The 24,367-nt window shown below is 37.7% G+C and overlaps 2 protein-coding genes across 2 annotated transcripts in view; one reads left to right on the plus strand and one right to left on the minus strand.

Moving 5' to 3' along the window:
• Positions 1-2,785, minus strand: part of ptprga (protein tyrosine phosphatase receptor type Ga) — a 228,747-nt gene extending 225,962 nt beyond the window's left edge. Inside the window, exon 1 of the mRNA XM_051122442.1 lies at positions 2,401-2,785. Coding sequence (XP_050978399.1) covers positions 2,401-2,494 — 94 coding nt within the window. The 5' untranslated portion in view covers positions 2,495-2,785. The remainder of the gene's footprint in view (positions 1-2,400) is intronic.
• Positions 2,786-6,954: 4,169 nt separating this feature from the next.
• fhit (fragile histidine triad diadenosine triphosphatase) overlaps positions 6,955-24,367 on the plus strand; it is a 266,649-nt gene continuing 249,236 nt past the window's right edge. The window contains exon 1 of the mRNA XM_051123419.1: positions 6,955-6,982. The gene's annotated coding sequence lies outside the window, so the exon portion shown is untranslated. The remainder of the gene's footprint in view (positions 6,983-24,367) is intronic.

Here is a 24,367-nt window from a genome sequence, read left to right on the forward strand (position 1 = left end):
AAAAAGACCCGTGTCTGGACAAAAAAAATGACGGGAAGCAAACGGAACGCATTAAAGTTGTCTTTTGTTCCACGCTAACTTCATTTCTGACCCTAGGACTGGAAGCGTGCGCCTTTCTCTCTGAGAAATCGACTCTGATAGACGTAGACGGTAAGATGGACGGAAACACATACTGCGACAGACACGAGAGAGAGAGAGGCGCAAACAGAAAAACAGACAGAAGAGATTGTCAATAATGTCCACAACCTTGAGTCAGGCATTTGCCCTTCGGTGACAATGTGTTATTCATGGGACATTCATCACGGGCCTGATGAAATCTCTCGGCTGTTTGAGATGCAGAAACTTAGACGCTTTATCTCGCTGTCAGCGCTCGAGCGGTCGCCCCAATGTCCACCGAGTCCCTGGGCGTCCTGCTCTTGTAGTTCTGGATCACACAGAATGTGAGATGAAAACCAGTGGCCAAAGAAAACAATCAAGAAACCAGAGGACGTTCTGACTGCTACAGTATCTGAAGTGAATTTGTTTATTCCCGCAACGGCGATTGACTGCGAACAACATTTCATTACGTATGCAAAGCGATTGCCATTTGATAAGACGAAACCTTCAAGCTACACAGAAGTAGGTCAGCTATAGCGGAAATTTATGTTTTGGGATGTATTAGCGAGATATCAGATAGATGAGAGACCAACACAATGCATTCCAGCATTTTAATGAGATTTCCAAACACATGGTAGCTTTGCATGCACGCATGCATTACATAAACATGCGATGCATAGCGCAGCTGCAATCTGCAAACCATATTATCTTTCATTTGTATGGAGCTGTAAAGCTCTTAAGCCTTTCTTGTTTATGAATATGGCTTTCTTGTCACATGTGACTGCCTGTGTAGACCATGTCATTTGGTTCTAAGAGCACAAACAATCCCTGCGCTGGTAGTCTGATTGGAAGACCTGAGAATGTCACACTCTCTGGAATTATACATTAGACTCGACGCCTCCAGCGTTACATAAAAACTCATGCAAATATGCAGAGCTTATCAGGCTCCTCGTGAAATAGCTTGTGCATCTCAGACCCTCTTCCTTTTCTGCCTGCTGTCGATCATTACGGCAAACCTGAAGAGCCTGAGAGATCCTCACCTATCGCTCACACACACCCTCAAGGTCATCTTAAACAAGACGCCGTCAAATATACGTGCATATGAAAACCCGGACGAGCCCCCAAATTTAGATTCTCACGGTTTTCCAGAAAAGCACTGTTAGTCTGCAGCGAGTTGTTGTGGGAATTCATTTTCAAGGCTTTATTGCTACTCACCTGATCCTACTGAACATCACATCTGAATCATCAATAAATAATCAAATGAACAAGCATTAAATAATAACCTTTTTTTCCTAACTGACCCCAAAACTATGCAGCTACTTAGCGCTACTGAGGGCCATATGCATATACAACCAAAAACAATACAGCTTATTTTTGCCCAATAACTGATATATACAAAGATTGTTTTATTTATGATTTTCTTTAAATATTCAGTAATAATAATAATAATCATGAGCTTACAACAATAAAAATAAAATATTCATGCTATCATAATTATTATTTTATTATATACTAATTTAATAAATATATTTTTGGATGCTTTATGATCTAAGGGGAGCATTTTTGGACAAGCTGCTCAATTAAAAACGAAAAATGAGAAATTATGCAAACAATACATTCAAAAGTAAGCATTTAACTTGTAGACAGTGTCGTTTCTTAAACACTCAGCAGTGTAATGGCATTATTGAGACCCATCAAACGGTGCCACCCGATTTTACAGAACCGATAACCGACAAATGTGAATCTGTAAAAATATTATCCAAACCGATAATCGATCTGTCTGTGATATAACATATACCTCAAAAATAAATAATTACATAAATTCCTACACTGCCTTTCCCAAGAGAAAATGCCTAAATCACGTTTAAAAGTCGTTAGGAAATGAAATGCTGTTAAGTTACACTTGAACTAACGATGACTTCACTCTGTTGTACATTATAATGATAACTATTCGTGTCAGTAATGCCTGCTGGAAGACATCGCGTCTGCCCTTCCTATAACGGATATGAATGTATTGTTTAGAAATAACGGGTCCGCGCGCGTCTAAATAACGCTAGAGGACCGAGAGTGGAGACTGCGATATTAACAGACGTCATTAAGCACGTTACAATTTCCCGTTAGATCGTCCCGATTCCACGACTTACAACTGGAAAAGAAAATCTGTAACGCAAAAGCTTCGCGTTCGTGTGGTTTTAACTGAGGACACGGGTTGTTTCCATATTACGCAGCCAGCGTAATAGGTCGTAACGTCTGGTGAAGCGATTTGCAACATCATTTTTACGACCCAGCTCGAATGCAACTTACCGGGATGACAGTGTGCCCAGCGGAGCAGGAGCGAGGAGAAAAGCAGAGGCGGAATCCACCAGCAGCAGCAGCGCGGTCGCAGTAGCCTCCGCATGTCACACTGTATACATGGAGTATATCTGGAATAAGGCAACTGTTGACAGAGTTATCCTCCTGGAGAACACAAAAACTCCCACAAACAGGCAATGCGAGCGCGATGGACACGCTTCGGTGTATTTCGGCCGCCTCCTTTGGTGAGTCCTTTGGAGAGATTCTTTTTTCTTTTCTTTTGAAGTTCGACCGAGCCAAAGGAAACAGTTTTTTTTCTTCTTCTTTTCTCGTTCTCTCTCTTTCAGATGGCTGAGCTTGTAGTCCAGAAGAGAAACACGTCAAGGGGACAGTGGACTAAGAGAGAGATGTTAGAGGAGCAGTAGTCCATGCATCAGGCTGAAAACACAGAGACGAGAGTTGGAGCGGCTCTGGAAGCTTTCCATTCCGCCATCCAGGAAGTAGCGCATGAGCTGAAGTCTGGCAGAGACTTTAAAACAGGCTTGGAAGAGAGAGAGAGAGACGGAGAGAGGAGAGGGAGTGAGTGAGGGAGAGAGGAAGAGAGAGAGAGAGAGAGAGAGAGAGAGATCCGCCGGATCCTAGCGCCGAGCCCGTACCGGAGCTGCTGCTGCCGCCGCTGTCAGTGTGTGATGGACGCACAAAGGCGCTCTCCTTCTCTCGCTAGCGCCTTTATCTGGGATAAAACCAAACACTTCAGATAACATCAGTAATACAATCACTGCATGCGAGCTCTGTGTCTGGAATTATCAGCGGGATCTTCAACACGGAGAAGAGTGCTTGTATGATTCACAATACATATGATTTCACAACAAAGGAAAAAAATAAAATAGATACATGTACACATTACCCTGTCCTTACTCCAGTCTTAGGTGTCACATGATCCTTAAGGAATCATTCCAATATGCTGATTTGCTGCCCAAGAAACGTTTCTCATTATTATCAATGTTAAAAACAGTTGTGCGGCTCAGCATTTTAGCAAAAACCACCATACTCTACCATTTAGGTGTTTGGTGTGTCTGTTTAATAGAAATTATTGCTTTAATTCAGCAAATCTGCATTAAAGTGATCAAAAGTAACAAGAAAAACATTTATAATGTTACAAACGATTCTATTTATTGATCAAAAGTTATGTTTAAAACATTTATGTTACAAATTATTAATTATCAGCTATTATCAAAGCTGACATTTATGTTACTAAAGACTATATTTCAAACAAATGCTGTTCTTTTAAACTTTTAATTCATCACTGAATCCTGTAAAAGTTTCCATTAAAAATATTTAAATGTAAAAATGATTATTGTTTTTAAATTATTTAATTACTGTATATTGTAATTTTTGTTTAATTGTATATAACACCTACACACACACACATGCCAGCACATACGTGCGCGGTGCTACATATTTTAACATAAATACATTTTAAAAACATTTAAAGGAACTGTTATATAATCTTACTATATGCATATAATAACTATACAAACATTGCATCTTGGAGACAGTGAGAGAGGAGTCTGTAGTATGTACAAGTACACATGTATTACTCCAGTGAGTCGAGTAGCTGTGAGGATGTTCAAGTGTCCAGTGCGTGCACACACACACACACACACACACACACACACACACACACACACACACGTTTGTTTTTGTGAATTGTGGGGACTTTCCATAGACTTCTATAGATTTTATACTGACCAAACGATATTGTCTATCCCCTAACCCAACCCTAACCCTAAACCTACCCCTCACAGAAAACATGTTTGCATCGTTACACTTTCAGATAAACATCATTTACTATTTTTAATCATTTTTAACATTGTGGGGACCGCAGGCCGGTCAAACATTTCAGGTTTTACTATCCTTGTGGGTCCCCACAATGTAGCAAAAACAAGTACACACACACACACACAGAAGAGTAGAGAGTATTAGCACAGGTGGAGGTTTGTGAGGTCTACTCATCCACCTACTGTATGTGTGGTCTACTCAGTGTTGCACATGTGAGTTGCAAACAGTCACTGGAGAAGAGCAACAATGAGGTGCAGCGTGTGTGTGTGTGTGTGTGTGTGTGGTCGGGTGAGTGTGGTTTTGGATGGGGCTGACTGGTGTTCAGTGGTCTGCCAGAGCTGCCATTTATTTACTTAGTACAATGCAAGGTTACAGAAAATATTAATAAAATGATTGTTAGTGATCGTTTGAAGAACATATAGTAGCCTATATGAAAGTGTTTTTTTCAGCGTTCTAGGTTGCCTTTGGCAATGACAAAAGACTATATATTGCACTAAGTTGCCCACATTCAATAGATTATGTAGTTGAAAAGAGTCCCAGTTCTTTTGTCAACAATATACACTGAACAATATAAAAAATATACTGACTGCCGATCATTCGTAACCTTAACCCTGTTCTCATACGCTTCGGCATTGTTTTTTTAATTGAATTTTCTAAACAAAGACATAGAGCAGCTGTATGTTTTATAGCATTTATTCATTAAATACCATTCATACATGTTTTATTTTTTTTTGTCGTGTTTGTCCTTTTGCTATTGTTACATCCTGTCCCGACCTATCAATCAGTCCTTCTGCATTGAAAAAGGATAAATGAGTCAGACATACTGATAGAGGAGGACATGACATTAAAAGGATCCTTCTTAACTGAAGTGTGCTGTCAGTGTAGAACAGAGCAGATTTTTATTGGCCAGGAAAGACGGCTCTTCTAAAGAACTCGACTTGGCAGCTCTTGACATTGGACAGACATTATACAAGAACAATAAGAAAGAAGTACTCAGCAGTCCCCGACTAATTAATTACAAATAAATACAAAGAGATGCAACGAATACGACAACTCGCATTTTCATCAAACTCTTTAAATGCGCCGCATAAGCACATGGTAAAATGTTACATTTTAAAACTATTACAATAAAAACAAACACAGAGAAATAATTACAAACCACTCAAATATTTGCATATCAATATTTATATACATTTTTGCACAAACTGTGATATATATACTTGGTTACCAACAGCGTCTAGTATGCCTGACATGAAATATGTAGTATGTGAGAAAAACTACAGGTAAATATCATGTGAACCAAATGTTTGTGTGCCATTTCCAGTAATGCAGTCAAAGTGCAACCATTTGAACTGTGCAAAAAGTGTGAAAATACTTGTCACCTTCACAACACACTCTTGTGACAATTCACAACTGAATTAGTGGTCAATGCATACGTTTTTGTACCATCTCATTTGTGTGTTTTCATATATATATATATATATAAAATTGTGCATTTCTGTATGAATCTGTATGACTTTACACAGACTTGTCATCTAGTGAAACAGTTGTTTTCTCATAAGGTCAAGTTGGCGCTCCGCACGGATCGTTTGTTTCTTAAATGCTGTTTAGAATGATTCTTTTCTATCAAATTAGGGACTTTGTTTGCCAAGTCAGAAATCATTAAACGGATTTATCTTCATATTAAGAATCAAGAATGTCGCCGCTTCGGCATCCGTTATTATTATTATTATTACTATAGCTTGGCTTCCAGGAATCCACATAAACTCTGACATATATTTGAGTTGCTCGCGGAGCCACTCGAATTAATATATTAATGTACAGAAGAGAACGGCGAGCTAATGGCTGCCGGTAGGAGGGGAAGTAACAGCTGCCAATGAGAGTGCAGTTTTATGATAAGTCATTCTGTCGTATCCAGATGTTGGCCCATTTATCCAACATCTGCATGACAGTAAATCAATATCAAAGCGAACAACAGATAAACCCTAAATATGCCATTCCTGCCATTTTTCACTGTAGTCCGGCTCTTAATGTCACATGCGGTGTAACAATAACTCCGTCCTTCGCTTTACTGTACAATTTATGACTCTTAGCTATAAAAGGCCTCATAAACTTCGCAGCTGCCAGCGCACTATCTTCGACTCTTTTGAGATTAGTACAAAAGGTCTTCGCTGGCTACGTTTAACTAAGTGTTTAATTAATAGTCATGTAATGTTCCTGAGGGAGGTTTCACTCCGTTTTAAAGGCTAAATCAGCTGTCCATTCTAATTAAGTTAAGTAATCAATTTCTCTAACATAATCAATCGGTTCACTGCATATGAGACACCCAGTGACTTCTGGGATACTAGAAGTAGCCTATACATGTCTAAGATGGATGTTTAGTGACAACCTAAAGCAGGTCCAGATACTGTTGCTTTAACCAATCAGAAATAAGACACGTGGGGCGAAATATGGTATATGATAGCACCACTATCCTGAGCTGACATCAGGATACATTTTTATTGATATAACAGCATGTTATTTTTTTATAATACAGCGGCACTGAAAATATATCAAACAAAGTAAAAGTATAACTGTGACCGTAAACATGAAATTATGCTTTACATCGCACAGCGAATGTGGACGACAGCAGCAACAACATCATGGGAAATGTAGTTTTGTGGCGCATCGGACCGCGCTGCCGCGACAGCTCAAAAAACTACGCTTCCCATAATCCCCTGCGCAGTCAGCGTCTGCCTCCTCGACGCGGAAGGTGAGTACATGTGTTCTGTGTGGACGCTGTGAGATGTCATTTAGGTGGTGTGACCGCGCACTCTTTAAATTCGCGTTTAATAACAGGCGTGTGGTGTTTATGTAAATGTACTGTGGTGATCGATGGTTTATGTCATGAATTATGTCCGCGCGTCAGGCGAATGTAAACATTACTCTTTATTTTGTGACAGCGTCATGCACAGCAGTAGCTGCATGTGATGCTGGAAAATCAGCGAGGATAATGAAAACAATCTCATAAATTCAGACATGTTTAGTGCTCGAGTGAAAACTGGGTTAAACGTTGAAATGTCAGTTTATTGTTATTTATTATTAAAGTAAGGGATTTCTTATCTATACTGTGCAAAAGCATTACATATGCCATATATGCTTATATCAACTATTTTTAATTCTGTGCTATTATTTTATATTATAATAGACCTATATTATTATTTTATTTAATGTTGTTGTTATTATTATTACGTTTTTTTTTTTTTTTTATTCTATGGTATTAATAAAATGTAACCACTTTTTTTTTCCACGTTTATCTTAATAATTCAATCAACATAAAAATAATATTATGTTGAGCCTAAGACAATTCCGTATGCTAATATAATAATAAATTAAGGACACTTTTACTTATATTTATATTTGGAATATATGGGTTTATATGCACTTCTAGCTGAATGAATTAATCTGACTATTTAGGACATATTCCTGGAGGGATTTTACAGCATTTTTCCATTCAACCAAACAGATTTTGAGGTCAAGTTCAGGGTTGGTGTTTTTCCCAACACTTTTCGACCAATTAGTTTCTTACCAACTCATTTAAAAGAATAAAAATAACTCGCTCACAATCAGAGACACTGTGGGTTGCAAGCAAGTTTTACTCTGCACAAGTAATATGTATGACATTTTAGAAAATGGATCCATTATAGGAATTCCCATAAGTTTTAATATATTATTAATCGTTCTCATTCCACTGGCAATGATTTTGCCAGGTTTTAAAACCATAATTTTAAGATTCCCTGATAAACCTCATCACCCTGAGTATGATCAGGTGATATAACATTCATCTGCTGGTCATTACCTACTTTTGGGTGAGTGCTGATGGAGCTGCTTGGCAGATGTTCTGAATCAATAAATATTGTGATTTGTGCTGCTGTATCATCGTGTATGTACGGTATCATATATGTAAAGCCAAAACAGAGTCTGCTTTAATGTTGTGAGTGCCGTTTTGTGGTTAACAGGGGGCCAAAAGTTTGAGAGTTTAAAGGTGTGAGAGTGGGAGCAGAAGGTGGAAGCGGGTGTCCAGCTGCATTTTTCATTAGAGTAACTTGATTAAATGTATTTTAATTACCTCTATCTCAGCGGTGCGGTTGAGAGATGTCACACGGCTCCTCCTTTTAATGTCTGCCATCTGTCTAGATGCCCTGAGAATATAAAGAGAGCGAAATGGACCCCAAAATCTGTGCCTCTCACCTCATCTAATGCTCTCCTCCGGAAACCGCTTTTCCGATATTGAGTTTGCTTGCCACAATACGATCCGATCCAGCTGATGTCTTGACATCGATGGAAGCGTCTGGATATTTCCATCCTGCGGTAACTGTGGCCTTCTCATTTAATGGCAAAAGCCAAACCCTCCGAGATCCTTTTCAGCTGAAGATCAGTCTCCACGTGCGGCTCGCGCCAATGCAAATGAGCGGATGAAGTGAATAAAGTGGGGAAATGTGGCCTCGGTGCTCTTTGACTCCTCTCGGAAGCGGTACGTGGAGATTTGCAGACAGATATGTATAATGCAGGAGAGCGGCCATCAATTATGCACCTTTCATTCATGCCGCAGCAATACCTAATTGATTTGATTCTGTTTGCTTCATGTATAATTGAAAAGGCACAGATCCCGCGTGCGGCTTTCAGACGCTGGATGTTGGTGACGGGTGATGCGGTCGGGACAGAGAAAAACAAACACAAAAATTATATTTAGTGGTTGATTTTGTCATGAAATGTATTTGTTTGTTAGATTGGAGCCTATTATGTGATTTCTGTCTTGTGGTTATTTTTCTTTTCATTTCTTTTAGCAATGTCTGTTTCATTTCATTTTCTCAGAGTGTTGCCTCCGTAAACAGCTGAAATGCAGACTTTGCCAAATATAATTATTTTAAAATGTGATTTTAGTAATAAGAGCCATTTGGTGGAAGAAAATTGCTAGAAAATGCTTTCATAATGTGTGCAATAGAGAAGTGGAGATTGTCTGTGACATTACAATATAATACTGTGTGGAAATAGTGTAGTAAATCCGGATTAAAAAAATGTATGAATTAAATTGCATTGTTATGCAATGAAAACAAAGAATGTCAGAGATTTTTCTGAGCAGTATCCTCCCTTTTCTATGCCATTTTTACAATATTTCTAAATGGCAACTTAGTTAGTTATTTTGATTTCTAGTGTGTAAATAAATAAAATTGATGAACTGATAAAATTATTAATAAAACTGATAATTTTACTTTATTATTCTTATTTTTCATCTATTTTTATTATTAATGCTATTACATATTATTTATTTATTATTATTATTATTATTACAGATTAGTTCAGTCTGAGAAATATAATGTGGTGCAACTCCCCAAAATCTAATGATACTTTGAACGATGCTGCTTTAAATTGTTGTTGTTTTTCCAAAAAAAAAAAAAAAAAAATTCTGTTTAATTTAATTGCGTTTTTCTGAGTAAAAAATAAATATCATACATTTTTTCCCTAATTTACAGAAGACACCCACTAAAATGTCATTCAGTGTAACAATCTCAGGCATATTTACAACAAAAATCAATTTATGACATTAAAAGACAAATTACTTTCACCCCAAATACTGATTAGTTGTAATTCTACATTTTTAAATGTTGCCACTATCCTAGGTTTTGCCCATTTGTCAGTAATATTTTTTTACTCATTTAAAACACAATAAAATTTAATATGCTCCCTTATTCTTTTATATATTGTAATGTGTACAAGACAGAATAAGCATGTTGTTTTGTTTTTTACATAGATATTGAGTTACGCTGAATGACAACGTAACTTTATTTCAACCACATTTTGACATTTTATTCTTAAAAAACTTATCTGAAACCTTAAAAGTAGACACGCTACTTACATTTAATGTGCTTTCTGTGGACATTAAATCACTTTTGTAGACTTCTTTTAGTGTGGACAGCTTAACTTGCAAACTCTCACATGTATTAAAGATGTAAGGAAATATGCCATTACTTTTAACTTGGTTACACCACATGACAGAGTGAGTTATTATATTTAAACTTGAAAATGTAAAAATTGAGAAAATATTTGTCAAAACCATTTGAAATCAAGTATTTAGTCAGAATGTGGCACTGTTGTTTGAAACAACAGTTTTAGGATATTTTTTCTTTATGGTGGACTAACTTGCTGTTAGTGTTTACAGAAGTGCACCGAAACCGCTTTGGGCTCCTTTGTTTCTCTGTGCAGCGTCTTTCAGCCGCACGTACCCTTGATTTGGGCTGATGGGGGTCTTCTATTCCCTGACCTTTAAAGACAAAAGGCCCTGCTCAGTCAGTCTTTCCTCTCTCTGTGGGAGATGCGAGCGCTTTAAGGAAAGCAGAAAGAGGAGTGTTTATTATCGATGACACAACATCCACACCATTGAAGGTCTGATTCTGTCACCGTGTTCTCGTCGGGGTGGTTCGGGGGTCAAGAGCGCCGGTCCGGATCAGAACGGCTACTCTGACGGCGCGGCCCGTGCCGCAGGACTCTTTCTCGGTGCAGAGGTCAAAGGTCAGCCTTTCAGAGCAGCAGGGGAGGGCGCGCAGAGCTCGCGCTGGAACATCAACTCCTCTCTGCTGCAAACTTTCCTTACGTTTACATGAAGGCGCATGACTTGGGGCATATTTCTGCGTTTCAGGTTCAAAGAAAATGTAACGGGGGGTTTTGGGTAGAATGAAAGAAGGTGACTGCGCAACTTCATATTGCAAATGAGTTTTGCCTCTGCTCTATGGAGTATGCAGTCATCTGGAACTGTTTTGTATTCATTAGCGGTGTTTGGTATGGCGAAAAGCACTATTAATATTGCTCTTCAGCAGGGTTAGGGATTTGGGTTAGACTTGAAAAAGCATTAACATCAAGCAGGGAACTCATGAAAGCACATTTGTAGGTGGTCTAGGAGGGACGTAGTGTAAACAGGTAACATATTTAATATGTAATGAGGTTGTATCATTTTAACGTCATTAAAATCCCTTCTTTTCTTCCTGCTCTTGTGGTATTAAAAATAGAACACTAGAACACAATAGATCACTAGGTTAAAAATATTGATTTCTTGATTTTAATTTATTCTCATTTTATAAACATCGATTCCATCGACAAAACCAGTCATAAGGGTCAATTTTTCAAAACTGATATTTATACGTCATCTGAAAGCTGAATAAATAATCTTTCCATTGATGTATGGTTTGCTATGAACAATAGAACAATATTTGGCCGAGATTTGACTATTGAAATCTAAGGGTGCAAAAAATTCTAAATATTGAGAAAATCACCTTTAAAGTTGTCCAAATGAAGTTCTGTGCAATGCATATTACTAATCAAAAATGAAATTTTGATATATTTACAGTAGGAATTTTACAAAATACCCTAATGGAACGTGATCTTTACTTAATTTTCTAATGATTTTTGGCCCAAAAAAGAAAAATAAATCTTTTTGACCCATACAATGTATTTTTGGCTATTGCTATAAATATTCCCCAGCGACTTAAGACTGGTTTTGTGCTCTAGGGTCACATATAATATTTTTTGTATTATAAAAAAATACCTTATGTGCAACTTGTATGTTTGTTTACTAATCGCTTTAATAAAGAAACGCAACAACTGACAGAGTTTTCTGTATATAGTTTACAACATTTTTTATTTTTATTTTTTTCAGATTTATTTTTGCCGCTTTTATGCCTTTATTTTAGATAGGACAGTGTAGTTTGACAGGGAGCGAAGTGGGAGAGAGAGAAGGGGGTGGGATCAGGAAAGGTTCACAAGCCGGGATTCGAACTCGGGTCGCCCACAGCGCAATGACGCTATATGTCGACGCGCTAACCACAAGGCTGTTGGCTTGTATTAGTTAAGAGAGGTGTTTTTTTTTTTTTTTTTTTTTTTCTTGGAAATATACTGTACTTGAGTTGCTTTTAGCAGTGACTTTAAATAGGGTTAAATTTTTGAGCTAACTCAACTTTTCATCTAATATGTGAGCAGCAGTTTGTAAATATTTGGTAAATATGTTTAGAAAATATCCAGGTATTGAATGTAATTTTAAAATGTTAACATTGAAACATTTAAGATTGAAATAATCTTGCAATCTTATTGAAAAATCTAGCTGTGGTTGTTAAATATAAACACGGTGCATCACTCGCACTTAACCAACCCACGTTTAATAACCCCTACAGTTATGAACAGCAGAATATTATTAATAATCTGGAATTAATTGCATTTTTTTTCTCCTAGACAATGCATTTGTCTTGTTGTGCAAACTAGTTTCATAAAGCAAAGACTGAAATGTCAGATGTGGTGATTAAATGCACTGTTTTATTTTATTGTGTGAGATCCATGTTCTTTTTAAAATTAATTAACGTTCAAAATCATTTTAGTTTCATACTTTCAAGTTCTGAATTGATGCTTGATATTCAATGAGAAAATGAGACAGAACAGGACTTGATTTGAACCATGATTGGATTATGGATGTCTTTATTACAATTCTGGTTTATTCTGATGAGCCCAGATTTATTTGCATGTTATATGAACATTTGATACTATTTTGTCTGCATAGATTAAAAAAGAAAAGCTAGGGATCACAATATTAAAATCTGTAATATGAAAAAATGGATTTTCAATGGATTTATTAAATATGAACTCTTATTAAAGGTAAAAATATGATTTTTAAATATCCGATATCGGCCGATGCAGGTTACTTTAAACATGCCCCGATTAAATAGTTTAGTGTATTTGGTAGATATGTTATGCATTGTTAGATTGTTACAATATATTGATGATTCATAAGATCAGGAGCATGCATTAAGTAAATGGGTTGATTCTGATTTCATGTTGCTGCTTTAATGTCTCGCAGTGTGCTGGTGCTCACTATCTGTCAATAGCTCTTTGTGTTTGCTGTTGTGATGCCAATCCCAGCATGAGGCGAAGTGGATGGCGGTGACAGTGGCAAAGCTACAAAGACAAGCAGCTCCATCTTTGTTGAAGTGTTCCTGTAGATCTCCTTTAATCCTGCTAAATACAAAGAGCTCCCTTCCCAAATCATGTCAGCGCACGGACAGCTCTGCTTTCCTCAAGTCAACAGCAGACACACTTGTTATATGTCGAGAGAGAGAGCGTTGTCAATCTGATGGTCATGCTGAAGGGGATTATGGGGTGTTGAGGGACTGCTGGACCACTGGAAGATGATGGAAGTCCACGATCTTTGCTTGCTGTTTGGCCAGCGGACACGAAGAAAACAGCCAATCCGTTAAAGCGCACACAACTCCAGTGTATTTTTATACAACGACTGAAATATCATTACATCTCCAAATGTGAAACAACCAGCTTATGTTTCCAGCGCTGTGACTTGCTGACCTCTTTCGCTGTAGCTGTTCATTGCATCATTTTTGTGTCGTCCCTCGAGTTGCTCCTGATCTTTGGGTTTCATCAGAATATTTCATTCTCAGACATGTTATATGACTCTGGGGGAAGGGCAGTTTTGTGCCGCACTTATTCACCGGTGTGTCGTCGTCCTCTACACGGCAGAACTATTTTAGTCGTTTGAAATGATTGCGGATTTGACCTTGGCAGAGGAACAAAGATGAGAGTTAAAATCTTAATGGAGTTCTGTGGTAATAGGAGGCCTTGTAAATGACAAATAAGAAAAGCATTCCTTCACTTTGTTGCAGTTCCAGGGAAAGTATGTAAACCCATGTAAAATTTCTCAATAGGAAATAACTGTGTCCATGATAACGGAAGGAAATTTGCTCTTTGAATTCAGGTTGGTTCACATGGTTTTGATAAACTTTAATTCCATTTTCAAGAGGTTTCATTTTAATGACTCAAGTATTCAAGTAAACATGTTCTTTATTCCATTGTTATCATTTTCTAATCGCTAAAATATATTTTAGTGATTAGAAAAATAAAAATGGTCATCATTTACTCCCCCTCGTGTTTTTCCGAGCAGTTGAGGTCAAAAGTTTACATCTGCAAAATGTTCATTATTTTACCAAAATATGAGAGATCATACAAAATGCATGTTATTTTTATTTAGTGCTGACCTGAATAAGATATTTCAAATAAAAGACATTTACATATAGTCCACAAAAAGAAAGTAATAGTTGAATTTATAAAAACGACTCTGTTCAAAAGTTTAGATACACTTGATGTTTAATACTGTGTTGTTTCCTGAATGATCCACAGCTGTGTTTTTTGTTTAGTGACAGTTGTTCATGAGTCCCTTGTTTGTCCTGGACAGTTAAACTAAAAAAACCTTCAGCTCCCACAAATTCTTTGGTTTTTCAGCATTTTTGTGTATTTGAACCCTTTCCAACAATGACTGTATGATCTTGAGATGCATCTTTTCACACTGAGGACAACTGAGAGACTCATATGCAACTATTACAGAAGGTTCAAACACTCACTGATGCTCCAGAAGGAAAAAAAAAAAAAAAAAAAAAAAAAAAAAAAAAAATTTCATTTCAGCCGGGGGGTGAAAACTTTTTGAATTTGAAGATCAGGGTAAATTTCACTTATTTTGTCTTCTAGGATACACATAAGTATCTTTTGTAGCTTCTGAAGGGCAGTACTAAATGAAACAAATATGATATTTTGGCAAAATAAGAAAAATGCACACATCATCATTCTGTTCAAAAGTTTTCACCCCCGGCTCTTAATGGATTGTTTTTTTCCTTCTGGATCATCAGTGAGTGTTTGAACCTTCTGTAACAGTTGCATATGAGTCCCTCAGTTGTCCTCAGTGTGAAAAGATGGATCTCAAAATCATACAGTCATTCTTGGAAAGGGTTTAAATACACAAAAATGCTGGAAAACCAAATAATTTGTGGGAGCTGAAGGATTTTTCTGAAGAACAGCAGCAGTTTAACTGTTCAGGACAAACAAGGGACTCATGAACAACTATTACTAAACAAAAAACACAGCGGTGGATCATTCAGGAACAACACAGTATTAAGAATCAAGTGTATGTAAACTTTTGATTGGGGTCTTTTTTATAAATTCAACTATTATTTTCTCTTGTGGACTATATGTAAACATCTTTTAATAAACAATAACATACATTTTGTATGATCTCTCTTATTTTGCAGATTCTGCAAGGTGTTTGTAAACTTTTGACCTCAACTATTTGTTTCTTACTACAGAAGTCGAGGGCTGCTGTCAACAGTTTGTTTACCAACACTGTTCACTCTTTTGTGTTCAGCAGATGAAGGATTTGGAACAGCTTGTGAGTGTCTAAATCAGAGGTGGTGAACGTCGGTCCTGAAGAGCCGCAGCCCTGCATAGTTTTGCTCCAACCCTAATCAAACACACCTGAACAAGCTAATCAAGGTCTGAAGGGTTACTAGAAAACAACAGGCAGGTGAGTTTTAATTAGGGTTGGAGCTGATCTCTGCAGGGCTGCGGCTCTTCAGGACCGGAGTTCGCCACCCCTGGTCTAAATAATGGATTTTTATTTTTGGGTGAACTGTCCCTTTGACCCTGTTTCCCATGATTGTTCCCAGAGGCACTTCAACAATGCACATTTTCAATCATTTTCTAATCAAACACATCAGCTCAGTAGAGACTCCAAAACCTGAAACGGATGGGTCGGATGAGGGAGTTTGGCAATGTTTTTGGGAAGTCACGCAACGTGACATTTTACGACCTGAAATCTTTAAGCAGTTCACACCCAAATACAGATGTTCTTTCTTTCTTCTTCTTCTTCTTCTTGACACTCACAGTGTGAAACAGTCGCCGTGCAGGAAGGAAAAAGTATGTGAACTCTTGGATTTCATTACCGGTTGACCCTCCTTTGGCAGCAATAACTTCCTCCAAAGATTTCCCGTAATTCAGACCTGAACATCAGACGGGAGGGATTCTGCACCACAATTTCTGCAATATTCTGGGGATGTCTGGTGTGAACTGCCTTCTTGAAGTCATGCCAAAATATCTCATTTAGGTTGAGGTCAGGACTGGTCACCTCTAAAGGTGTATTTTCCTCCGCTGAAGCCGTTCTGCACATAATGCTTCCCGGTGCTTTGGCTCTGTGTTCCTCCGGCTTCTGCTGAACTTCAAATATAACACTGCATTCTCCTCCTGTGAAATGTCTGCGAGACTTGGGAATTTATATTTGTATTGACGATGCTAAACTTTCCAGTCCCTGAGGCAGCAAAGTAGACAAGTGTTTATCGACTACGTTACAGAAAGATGAAGCGCTGCCTGTCCGATCAGTATTTAGATTTTAAATGGCTATTTAATGCTCTTTTGTACCTAATCTTCCCATTCGTCTGTCTGGTTTACGTCCATGTACGGACCGGCAGCAGACTGCATTGTGGTCTTTGTGCATTATTTCTTGCGGCTGGTGCCAGTGTCATGCCACAGTGAGCAATGACAGGAAGTATCAGCCCCAGTAAATGCCACTTTACTTTATCACATCAAGACTGCATGGCCGCAGGCAATAAATGCAGCGCTTTCGTAATTGCATTCCTTAACGTGAATTCATTACTTCTTTTATAATGGAAAAACATACTAATTATATTGATAATATATTAATTGAAATGTAATGCAAATATGATCTGACCAAATTAGGCCGTAGGGTTGAGTAAATAGCGCTGCTCTTAGCTTTCCGCCTGAGCGATTGAATAACTCGTCCGGAGGGAACGTGGGCAGGGATTGTGTTGTGTTGATGCTGATGGGACGGGACTGCTCTCTCCATTACGGGACCTGCGTTTCCCCCGTCCGCCCCCCACGCGCTCGCTCCCGTCGGCCGCTAATAAGTGGAGCTGTTTTAAACTTTAGATTAGTTTGTGTCGTGCTCTTACGAGAGACACCTTTATTCCTTTGACCTACAGTGTGATTTAGAAACACAGGCCTAGGGTTTAGAAATCAGTGTGAAATCTCTTGGTGCATATGTGGATAAATGGATCAATCAGAAGACATTTAGACCATAGAACCCTATTAGATGTTTGGTTTCAGTCTATGGGTATTTCATCATCATCATCATCATCTGTTTAATATTAACTATGTGCTAATTTAGATCTAGCATTTAAAGGTCATGATTTACTCAGCCTCAAGTTGTTCCAAACCTGTATGAATTTCTTTCTTCTGCTGAACACAAAAGAAGTTATTGTGCAGAATGTGAGTAACCAAACCGCTTCTGGTCCCACTTGCCTTTACAGTTTCTTTCCAAACTATGAAAGCCACTGGGGATTGGTTAACATCTTTCAAAATACAGGTTTGGAACAACTTGAGGCTGCGTAAATGACAGAATGTTCATTTTCGGGTGAACTATGCCTTTCACATATGTTTGAGTATTTAAGCTTGATTGCATTTACACCTTCATTCCAGATCTGATCACTTTCACATATGCAAAATGTAAATGACCACATACATGTTATATAAGAGGTTGTGTAAATGGAAACTGTTCTATCATTTTCTGAATTTTAAAAACTGATAGTCATTTTAAAATGCTTACTGTCAGTTCTTGCATCTCCTTTCTTTACGAACCCCACAGTAAAGGATGTTAATAGGGTTTAGAAATGAAGAAAAGGTTTCAGAGCATTCTCTTTGGGAAAAAAATTATACATAATGGATTTTTTATTATTTTTTAATTGGGTAAACAAATCACAAGTTTCTGTTTATTTTTCACATTTACAGAGCAAGACTGCTCCAGAGTGCATGAACCTAGTGTATTACTGTATGCAGGGTGTTATGTATTCTGTGCACATCAATGTGGGAGTTGGTTTTCTCTGTAAATTTCACTTTAAAGGGTTAGTTCACCTGAAAATGAAAATTCTGTCATTAATTACTCACCCTCATGTCGTTCCAAACCCGTGAGACCTTCGTTTATCTTCGAACACAAATTGAGATATTTTAGATGAAATCTGAGAGCTTTCTGACCCATAGACAGCAATGCAACTAAAATGATCCCAGACCCAGAAACTTAGTAAGAGCATCGTTAAAATAGTGTGACTTCAACTGTAATTTCACGAAGCCATCAAAAAACTTTTTTTTCGTGTGCAAAAAACAAAATGCAGCAATGTCATTGTTCAGTTCAACAGCAGTGTCGGTGCTGTGAGATGTGATTCAGCTGTAGAGCAGCTCTACACAAGATCATCATCCAGATTAATTCAGTTCAAGTTTTATTCTCATCTGATGGTGTCAGTCCATGCAGTCATATTGATAAATTGCTGAAAGTTAAGTCAGTGGCAAGGAACCTCCATCAAGTGATAGAAATGGAGGACAAACCTTGGGAGAAAGCAGGCTGAAATGAGGGACCAGTTCTCCTCTGGCCTAAATGTGATTTTATATAACATGAACCCAAATGTGGCCACCGGCAACGATCACTAGAACTGGGACTGAGGTTCTAAAGTCACAGTTACCTGATGGCATAATAAAGCAACTATTTTATCAACAACATCTTTGTATAATGGGTTAGAACTTTATATAAACGTACATTTACAGTTACATCATGATCATCTTAAAACACTGTTTTTTTTAAAATGATGCATTATAAGAATTTCTATGGAGCAATGATTCAGTGTACCTGAACAGACTTTCTGTGCATTGCCTTGACTAAAGATCTGCGGAGCCGACTGAGGCCAGAGACTGAAACCTCTAATCAGACTAATCTTGTAAACTAAGTTTTAAAATCATCCAGATTTAATGGCATCATGGGAAACCGTGTAGACGGGTTCAACCACAGGTGCCTAGATGTAATGTGATTAATATTTAATAATTATTTGGAAATTAAATATTTATCCACATATGTCATTCTGAGGTTGTTGCAGAGTGACTGTTTTGTTGTTTCCTCTTGACAGCAAAACCATTCCTCAAGAAAAAGAGCTTGAAGTGTTTATTGGCCAATATTACTACCCGTTTGAATCTATCTATCTATCTATCTATCTCTAGGTTATAACACATGATACTTAGAAAATTTGTTGAAAATGATTTTAAGAAACTTATGAAACTTCACGAACCAAAACAGTGATTTAGAGAATGTTTTTAAGGACTTGGCAAGTGTGCTTTGAAATGGATTCTTAATGTTTGTTTTTCTTTATCTTACAAGGTGTTTTATTGACCTGTCCTCGAAAGATGACATATAAAGGCAATGCTAGCATTTGTTTTGCAGATGATAAAGATGAAACCGATACATTTAAATGATGTAGAAGCCTGCCATGCACTCCAGTATCTGTTGAGTTTCCATGTCCTGTCTTTAAGTGGAATTGCTGGTGTTCGACGTTGAGAATTTAGACTTTCTGATTTGAATACAATTAAGAATAAACCCCATTTCTAGACAGAGGCGTGAGGAAGAGATAACCGAATAGTTCACGTCAGTGCTGTGTCAAAGTGATTTCGTTTGAAGAGATTTCAGCGTGTAGCTTATATCTTAAGAACGGCTATAGTTTTCTATGCGTAAATGTTCAAAATCCTTGAACTGAAACGTTCTTTATCTGTCAGATACCGTATCCTCTCAAATTACCCATGCGGAGGCAGATTGTGTGGTAGCCAAAACCTCCACACTTCCCTCAAGCCCACAGTTATTCACGAAACCGCTTCTGTCATCCGCAGAGTCCTCTGAATGGAACATAACATATCTTATTTTCGCTGAAGTTTGATCAAGGTCGGTCGTCATCTTGGTGGAATGTTTTTGTTCTAGTCCTTTCTTCTTCGGTTAGCCTCAGCTCAAGCTCTTTCAGACGCTTCCGAGACGTTTATGAGGTCATCGCCTTCTCCGTGTTCAGTTTGATCTCGCTCTCTTTTACTCTGTTCATATAAGCGACACATCTGAAAGCTTACATTAGTTAATGTATCTTGAATTGGTGTCAAATCTGAACAAATTGCGACCGTTGATTTAACCAGCCCGTGATCTGTGAGTTCAGAGTGCTTTCTTCAGTAGGCTCTTTCTATATGTTTTGTTCATATTTAGCAATGTAATGTAACTCTAGTTTTTAAATTCATTTTTGTAAGTTAATCCTCTACTCTGTGCCAAAAACAAGCTTTTGAAACTCAAAAATACAGCATTCTTTCCATAGTGTGTTGTATGGAAGTGCTTTTGTTTTCACGAGCTACCAACAGAAGCACAGCTCTTGGTTTCTATACGTTTCACGTGTATTTTATAGTTTATCCCGGTGCAATACCTTACCTCTGAGATTTCCAGTGTAACTGAATTATAAATTGGAGCGCATTTCTGATTAACTGATCGTAACTGATTAACATTTCACTAAAGACTTACTTGAACTTCAGCTCTGAAATATTCCTGATAACCAAGGAAGGATTCTTCCCCTGTAGTGTCAAATCACATATTGATGCCATTTTTCCCCTCCTTCCCCAGTTCGGCGTGTTTTGACTTTGTGTTTAATGTATGTACATTTTAAAGCTCTTGGTTTTAGGAAACTTTTTGATGGTTGCGGTTCAGTGTCCTCAAGCTAAATCAGGGCTAAATTAAAACCTTGTCAGCAAAGGGAAGAAATCAGCGCTGGGTTGTTTTGAGTTTAGTTCCTCCAGCTCAGGAGCAGAGGTTACATGATATGTTTTTTATTTTTTTGAAGTTTAATAGCCTGTAGGCTTGGACTGCGAGATTACAAATACCCACAGCAGAATCAATAGTGCTCTACTAAAGGGAGGTGTTAGTAATACTTACAAAACAACATGTGTTATTTTTAAGAAGTAACCTTCTAAAAGAGCTGCTAGTGAAATCTGAGCACCTTGGAGTGTTCAGGTTCTTTTAAAATTATTAAAGGAATAGTTTACCTAAAAATGTTGATGATTTTTTTTTGTGGAACACATAAGATATTTTGAAGAATGTCCAGCCTGATCTTTTCCATACAGTAAAAGTGAGACCAGTTCCTGTCATTATTTAAATGCATCTTGTGAGTTATTTTTCGGATGACCATCTGTTTTTGTTCACCATTCAGTTTTATTATTTGGAAAGAACGGCGCAAACACCATCTCCTCTCCATAGAAGGAAGATCATATGCATTCTTAGAAATAAAGTTTCCATTTTTGGTTCCCCAAAGAACCTTTTAGTGAACAGTTCCTGAAAGAACCATTTTGAAAAACATTTTAAAAATATAAAGAACCTTTTGTGGATTTGAAAGGTTCCATGGATGCACTAGAACCATTGATGCCAATAAAGAACCATTTTTTTTGAAGAGTGGGTTTGGAATGGCGTGAGGATGAGTAAATGATAACACAATGTTGATTTTGTGTGAACCGTTCCTTGGAACTGTTCTAGTATATGAAAGTAGTTTTTTAGACGTGCTGTGAAATTCGACTTCATCTCCACTAACGTGACATAGATTCCATCCCGTGTGAGTTATATATTGTGATTTGCGGCTCCTGAACCTTGTTTTCCTCTCTGCGCGTCCTCTTTCCGTCAGTTTAATCAACGCTTTTAATTACCGACACTTTCGGTCGTCTCGCGTTCGCTCGGCTGTCACCTTCGGGAGATCCTGCCACGGAGGGAAAAAAAAAGGAGGCCGAAAAAAGGTCCTTGTCTTCCCGCGGGTGTTGGAACAGGCTTGGTAATAGCCGGCCCCTGCCAGTCAGTCAGCTCTGTTGCCAGCTCACATCTCCGCAGCCCGCTGGGTTTTTCCAACATTGTCTTGATAAATGGATTTTTGCCTTGACTCGAATGTGTCCGAGGACACTCAGGCTTATGTTTCATCAAGCCTTAGTCACATCATCAGGGTCACACGAACGTACAGCCTAGATACTCTCAGGTTTTCATGCAGTGATGTATTATGCATTGCTACTGTAAGAGGCCTTTATTTATATTTACTTGCATGATGAAGTATGCGAGGAATTTGTTTCGAGATGTTTTTGGCCATGCACTGTTACGTGAGCAGTTTGTGCAGAATTGGGCATCACAAGGGCATCATCTCCATTCAGGCAAACCGATGTAGCACCGCTTGAGCCAAATGTTGACATGTCGCACCCTGGGGATGACGGTTTAGCTGGTTAGCATGGGAGGTTAGTCACTGCTGGTAGAACTACAACATCTGAAAAGCTTGCTTTTCCATTGATATTATAGATGGAAATGATGAAATTACATGCTAGTGCATATGAATACTAAAAACTGAAGTCATTGTTTTAAGTAATAATGTATGTTTTGAGGTTTGCTAAATATTACATTTAACAGTGTTATTAAAGCAGCACTGTAACTCTTGCTTGAAATGAACAATGTCAAAAATGTTGTAATAGAAGTCTGTCTGTCTCTCTGTTTTTGTTCTGCCTTTCATTCTATATTCTTATAGGTACATGCAAAGACCTGAGATTTATTATTTTTTTTTCTTCAGATGAGCTCCTGTGAAAATATAATTGGAGATTTTTGAAAATAATGCATTCAGTAACTGACTAATAACCTTTTCTTTTCCATTTAAGTGAAATTACTGAACCTAAACATAGGAGCATGATAAAAATGCTCATCTCGGATTTAGAGGTTTTTGCATCTGAAGTCTTCATATACAGGTCTATCCAGGTCAACCAATAAAAAAATCTTGTTTTAATATATTCTGCATGCCTAACTAACATCCATTCAAAAGCAAAAATTTGGATGTTTTTAGTGGCTCACTGGCAAACTGAGTTTTCAGGGCCCTGGTGCTGATTTTTTTGTTTGTTTGTTTATATTTCACCTTGCTCTTTGGCAACAGAAAGCTTTTTAACCCCCAAAGCAACTGGGAAATACATGTAGGAAGATGTGCAAGGCAAACTATGATGCAAACAGCATTTTAGAGTACAGTGCAGGGTTGAACTACACAATACAGCAGAAATAAAAACAGGCTGCGGTGATATTTTTGAATTACATACAGTCCAGTGTTTCTGCACTGGCTTTCCTTTATATATCACTTGATTTGGATGTTTTAGAAACTTCTAAAGATGCGCATGATGAACTTCAATATTGAAATGATCAGGTTGAAAAAGCAAATGGTGCCTGTTTAACAAAGCGTTCATTTTAAAGACAGCATAGCTTTAAATAATTAATGAATAACGAATGGGTTTTTCCAGACTTTCATTGATTTTTCTCTGTGATTCATAACCCGTTTGGGTGGGTCAGGATGTCAGAAAATAATACTTGATGAAAAAGAAGGAATCATTTTTTCTATACAACACAAAACGGTGCAGTAAAGGGTTAAATATCACGCACACTTAATCATAATCACTTTGTCCTTCAGAAATTCAGTAAACTGTTGCTGTTGCTGCAGCTGCCAATGTTTTACTTTGTTATTTGCTTTATAGTGTTCTCCATGTTGCCTGTGTAATAATAAATGACTCATTAGAAGGCACAAAACACATTTTACAGTTGGCTCTCTCTCTTTTCCTTTTCTCTGCACAAGGACAGCGTTTCTCAGCCCTGTCATGTTGCGTTTGGATGGCTCTCATGTTGCTGAGAGCTAAGAAAACATTAAGGTAGTCAACTCGTAAATATTTGATTTACACAGCGCTGGAGATGGATTTAATTTTAATTGTTTAAGAAGTGGTGTTCTGCCTGCATTCAAAAATGATAACGTTTAAAAATAACCAGTGTTAAGGGTCTGGGATGTGTAATTCAAGAGGACGCTCGAATGGACAATGGGTGTAATTATTGTGCGTGGAAAACAAAGCTCTAATTTACCATAATAATCAGACAGGCAACGCTATGAGAAACTGGCTGCCAAGCATAAAAAGTGATGTGTGACGCTTCAGCGTTCGTCAAGGCCTGTAGGTTTACTCGAAGGCCTACGCAGGTTTCTGTCGGCTCTGCAGTCCTCCTAATGCAAAAAGACTATGTTTTTAAAGAATATGAGTTGTTTGCTAATGCAAAACTCTCCACTGCAATGCTAGGGTGTATTTGGAGATTTCATTCATTTGTTCATTCAGCCACATATCAAATTAGAATGTCAGCTTGTTGGTAAATCAAAAGAGTCTCTGTTATATTGTGTTATTACTTGTGATATGGCATTTATAGATACTGAAGTCGTGTTTTGTTTCTGAACGAATCAGAGTTAAATGAATCTGTTGAGTAAATAATTCAATGACTCTCAAATAAAAACAGTCAGTTTCCGCACGTGTAACTTGCAGAAAGACTCACCGAATAATCACTTGACATGCTAAATAAAACAATAAATACAGCGTGACCGCAAATGAAGAATTTGTT

The sequence above is a fragment of the Labeo rohita genome, chromosome 11 (assembly GCF_022985175.1).
Source record: "Labeo rohita strain BAU-BD-2019 chromosome 11, IGBB_LRoh.1.0, whole genome shotgun sequence".
Taxonomy (NCBI): Eukaryota; Metazoa; Chordata; class Actinopteri; order Cypriniformes; family Cyprinidae; genus Labeo; species Labeo rohita.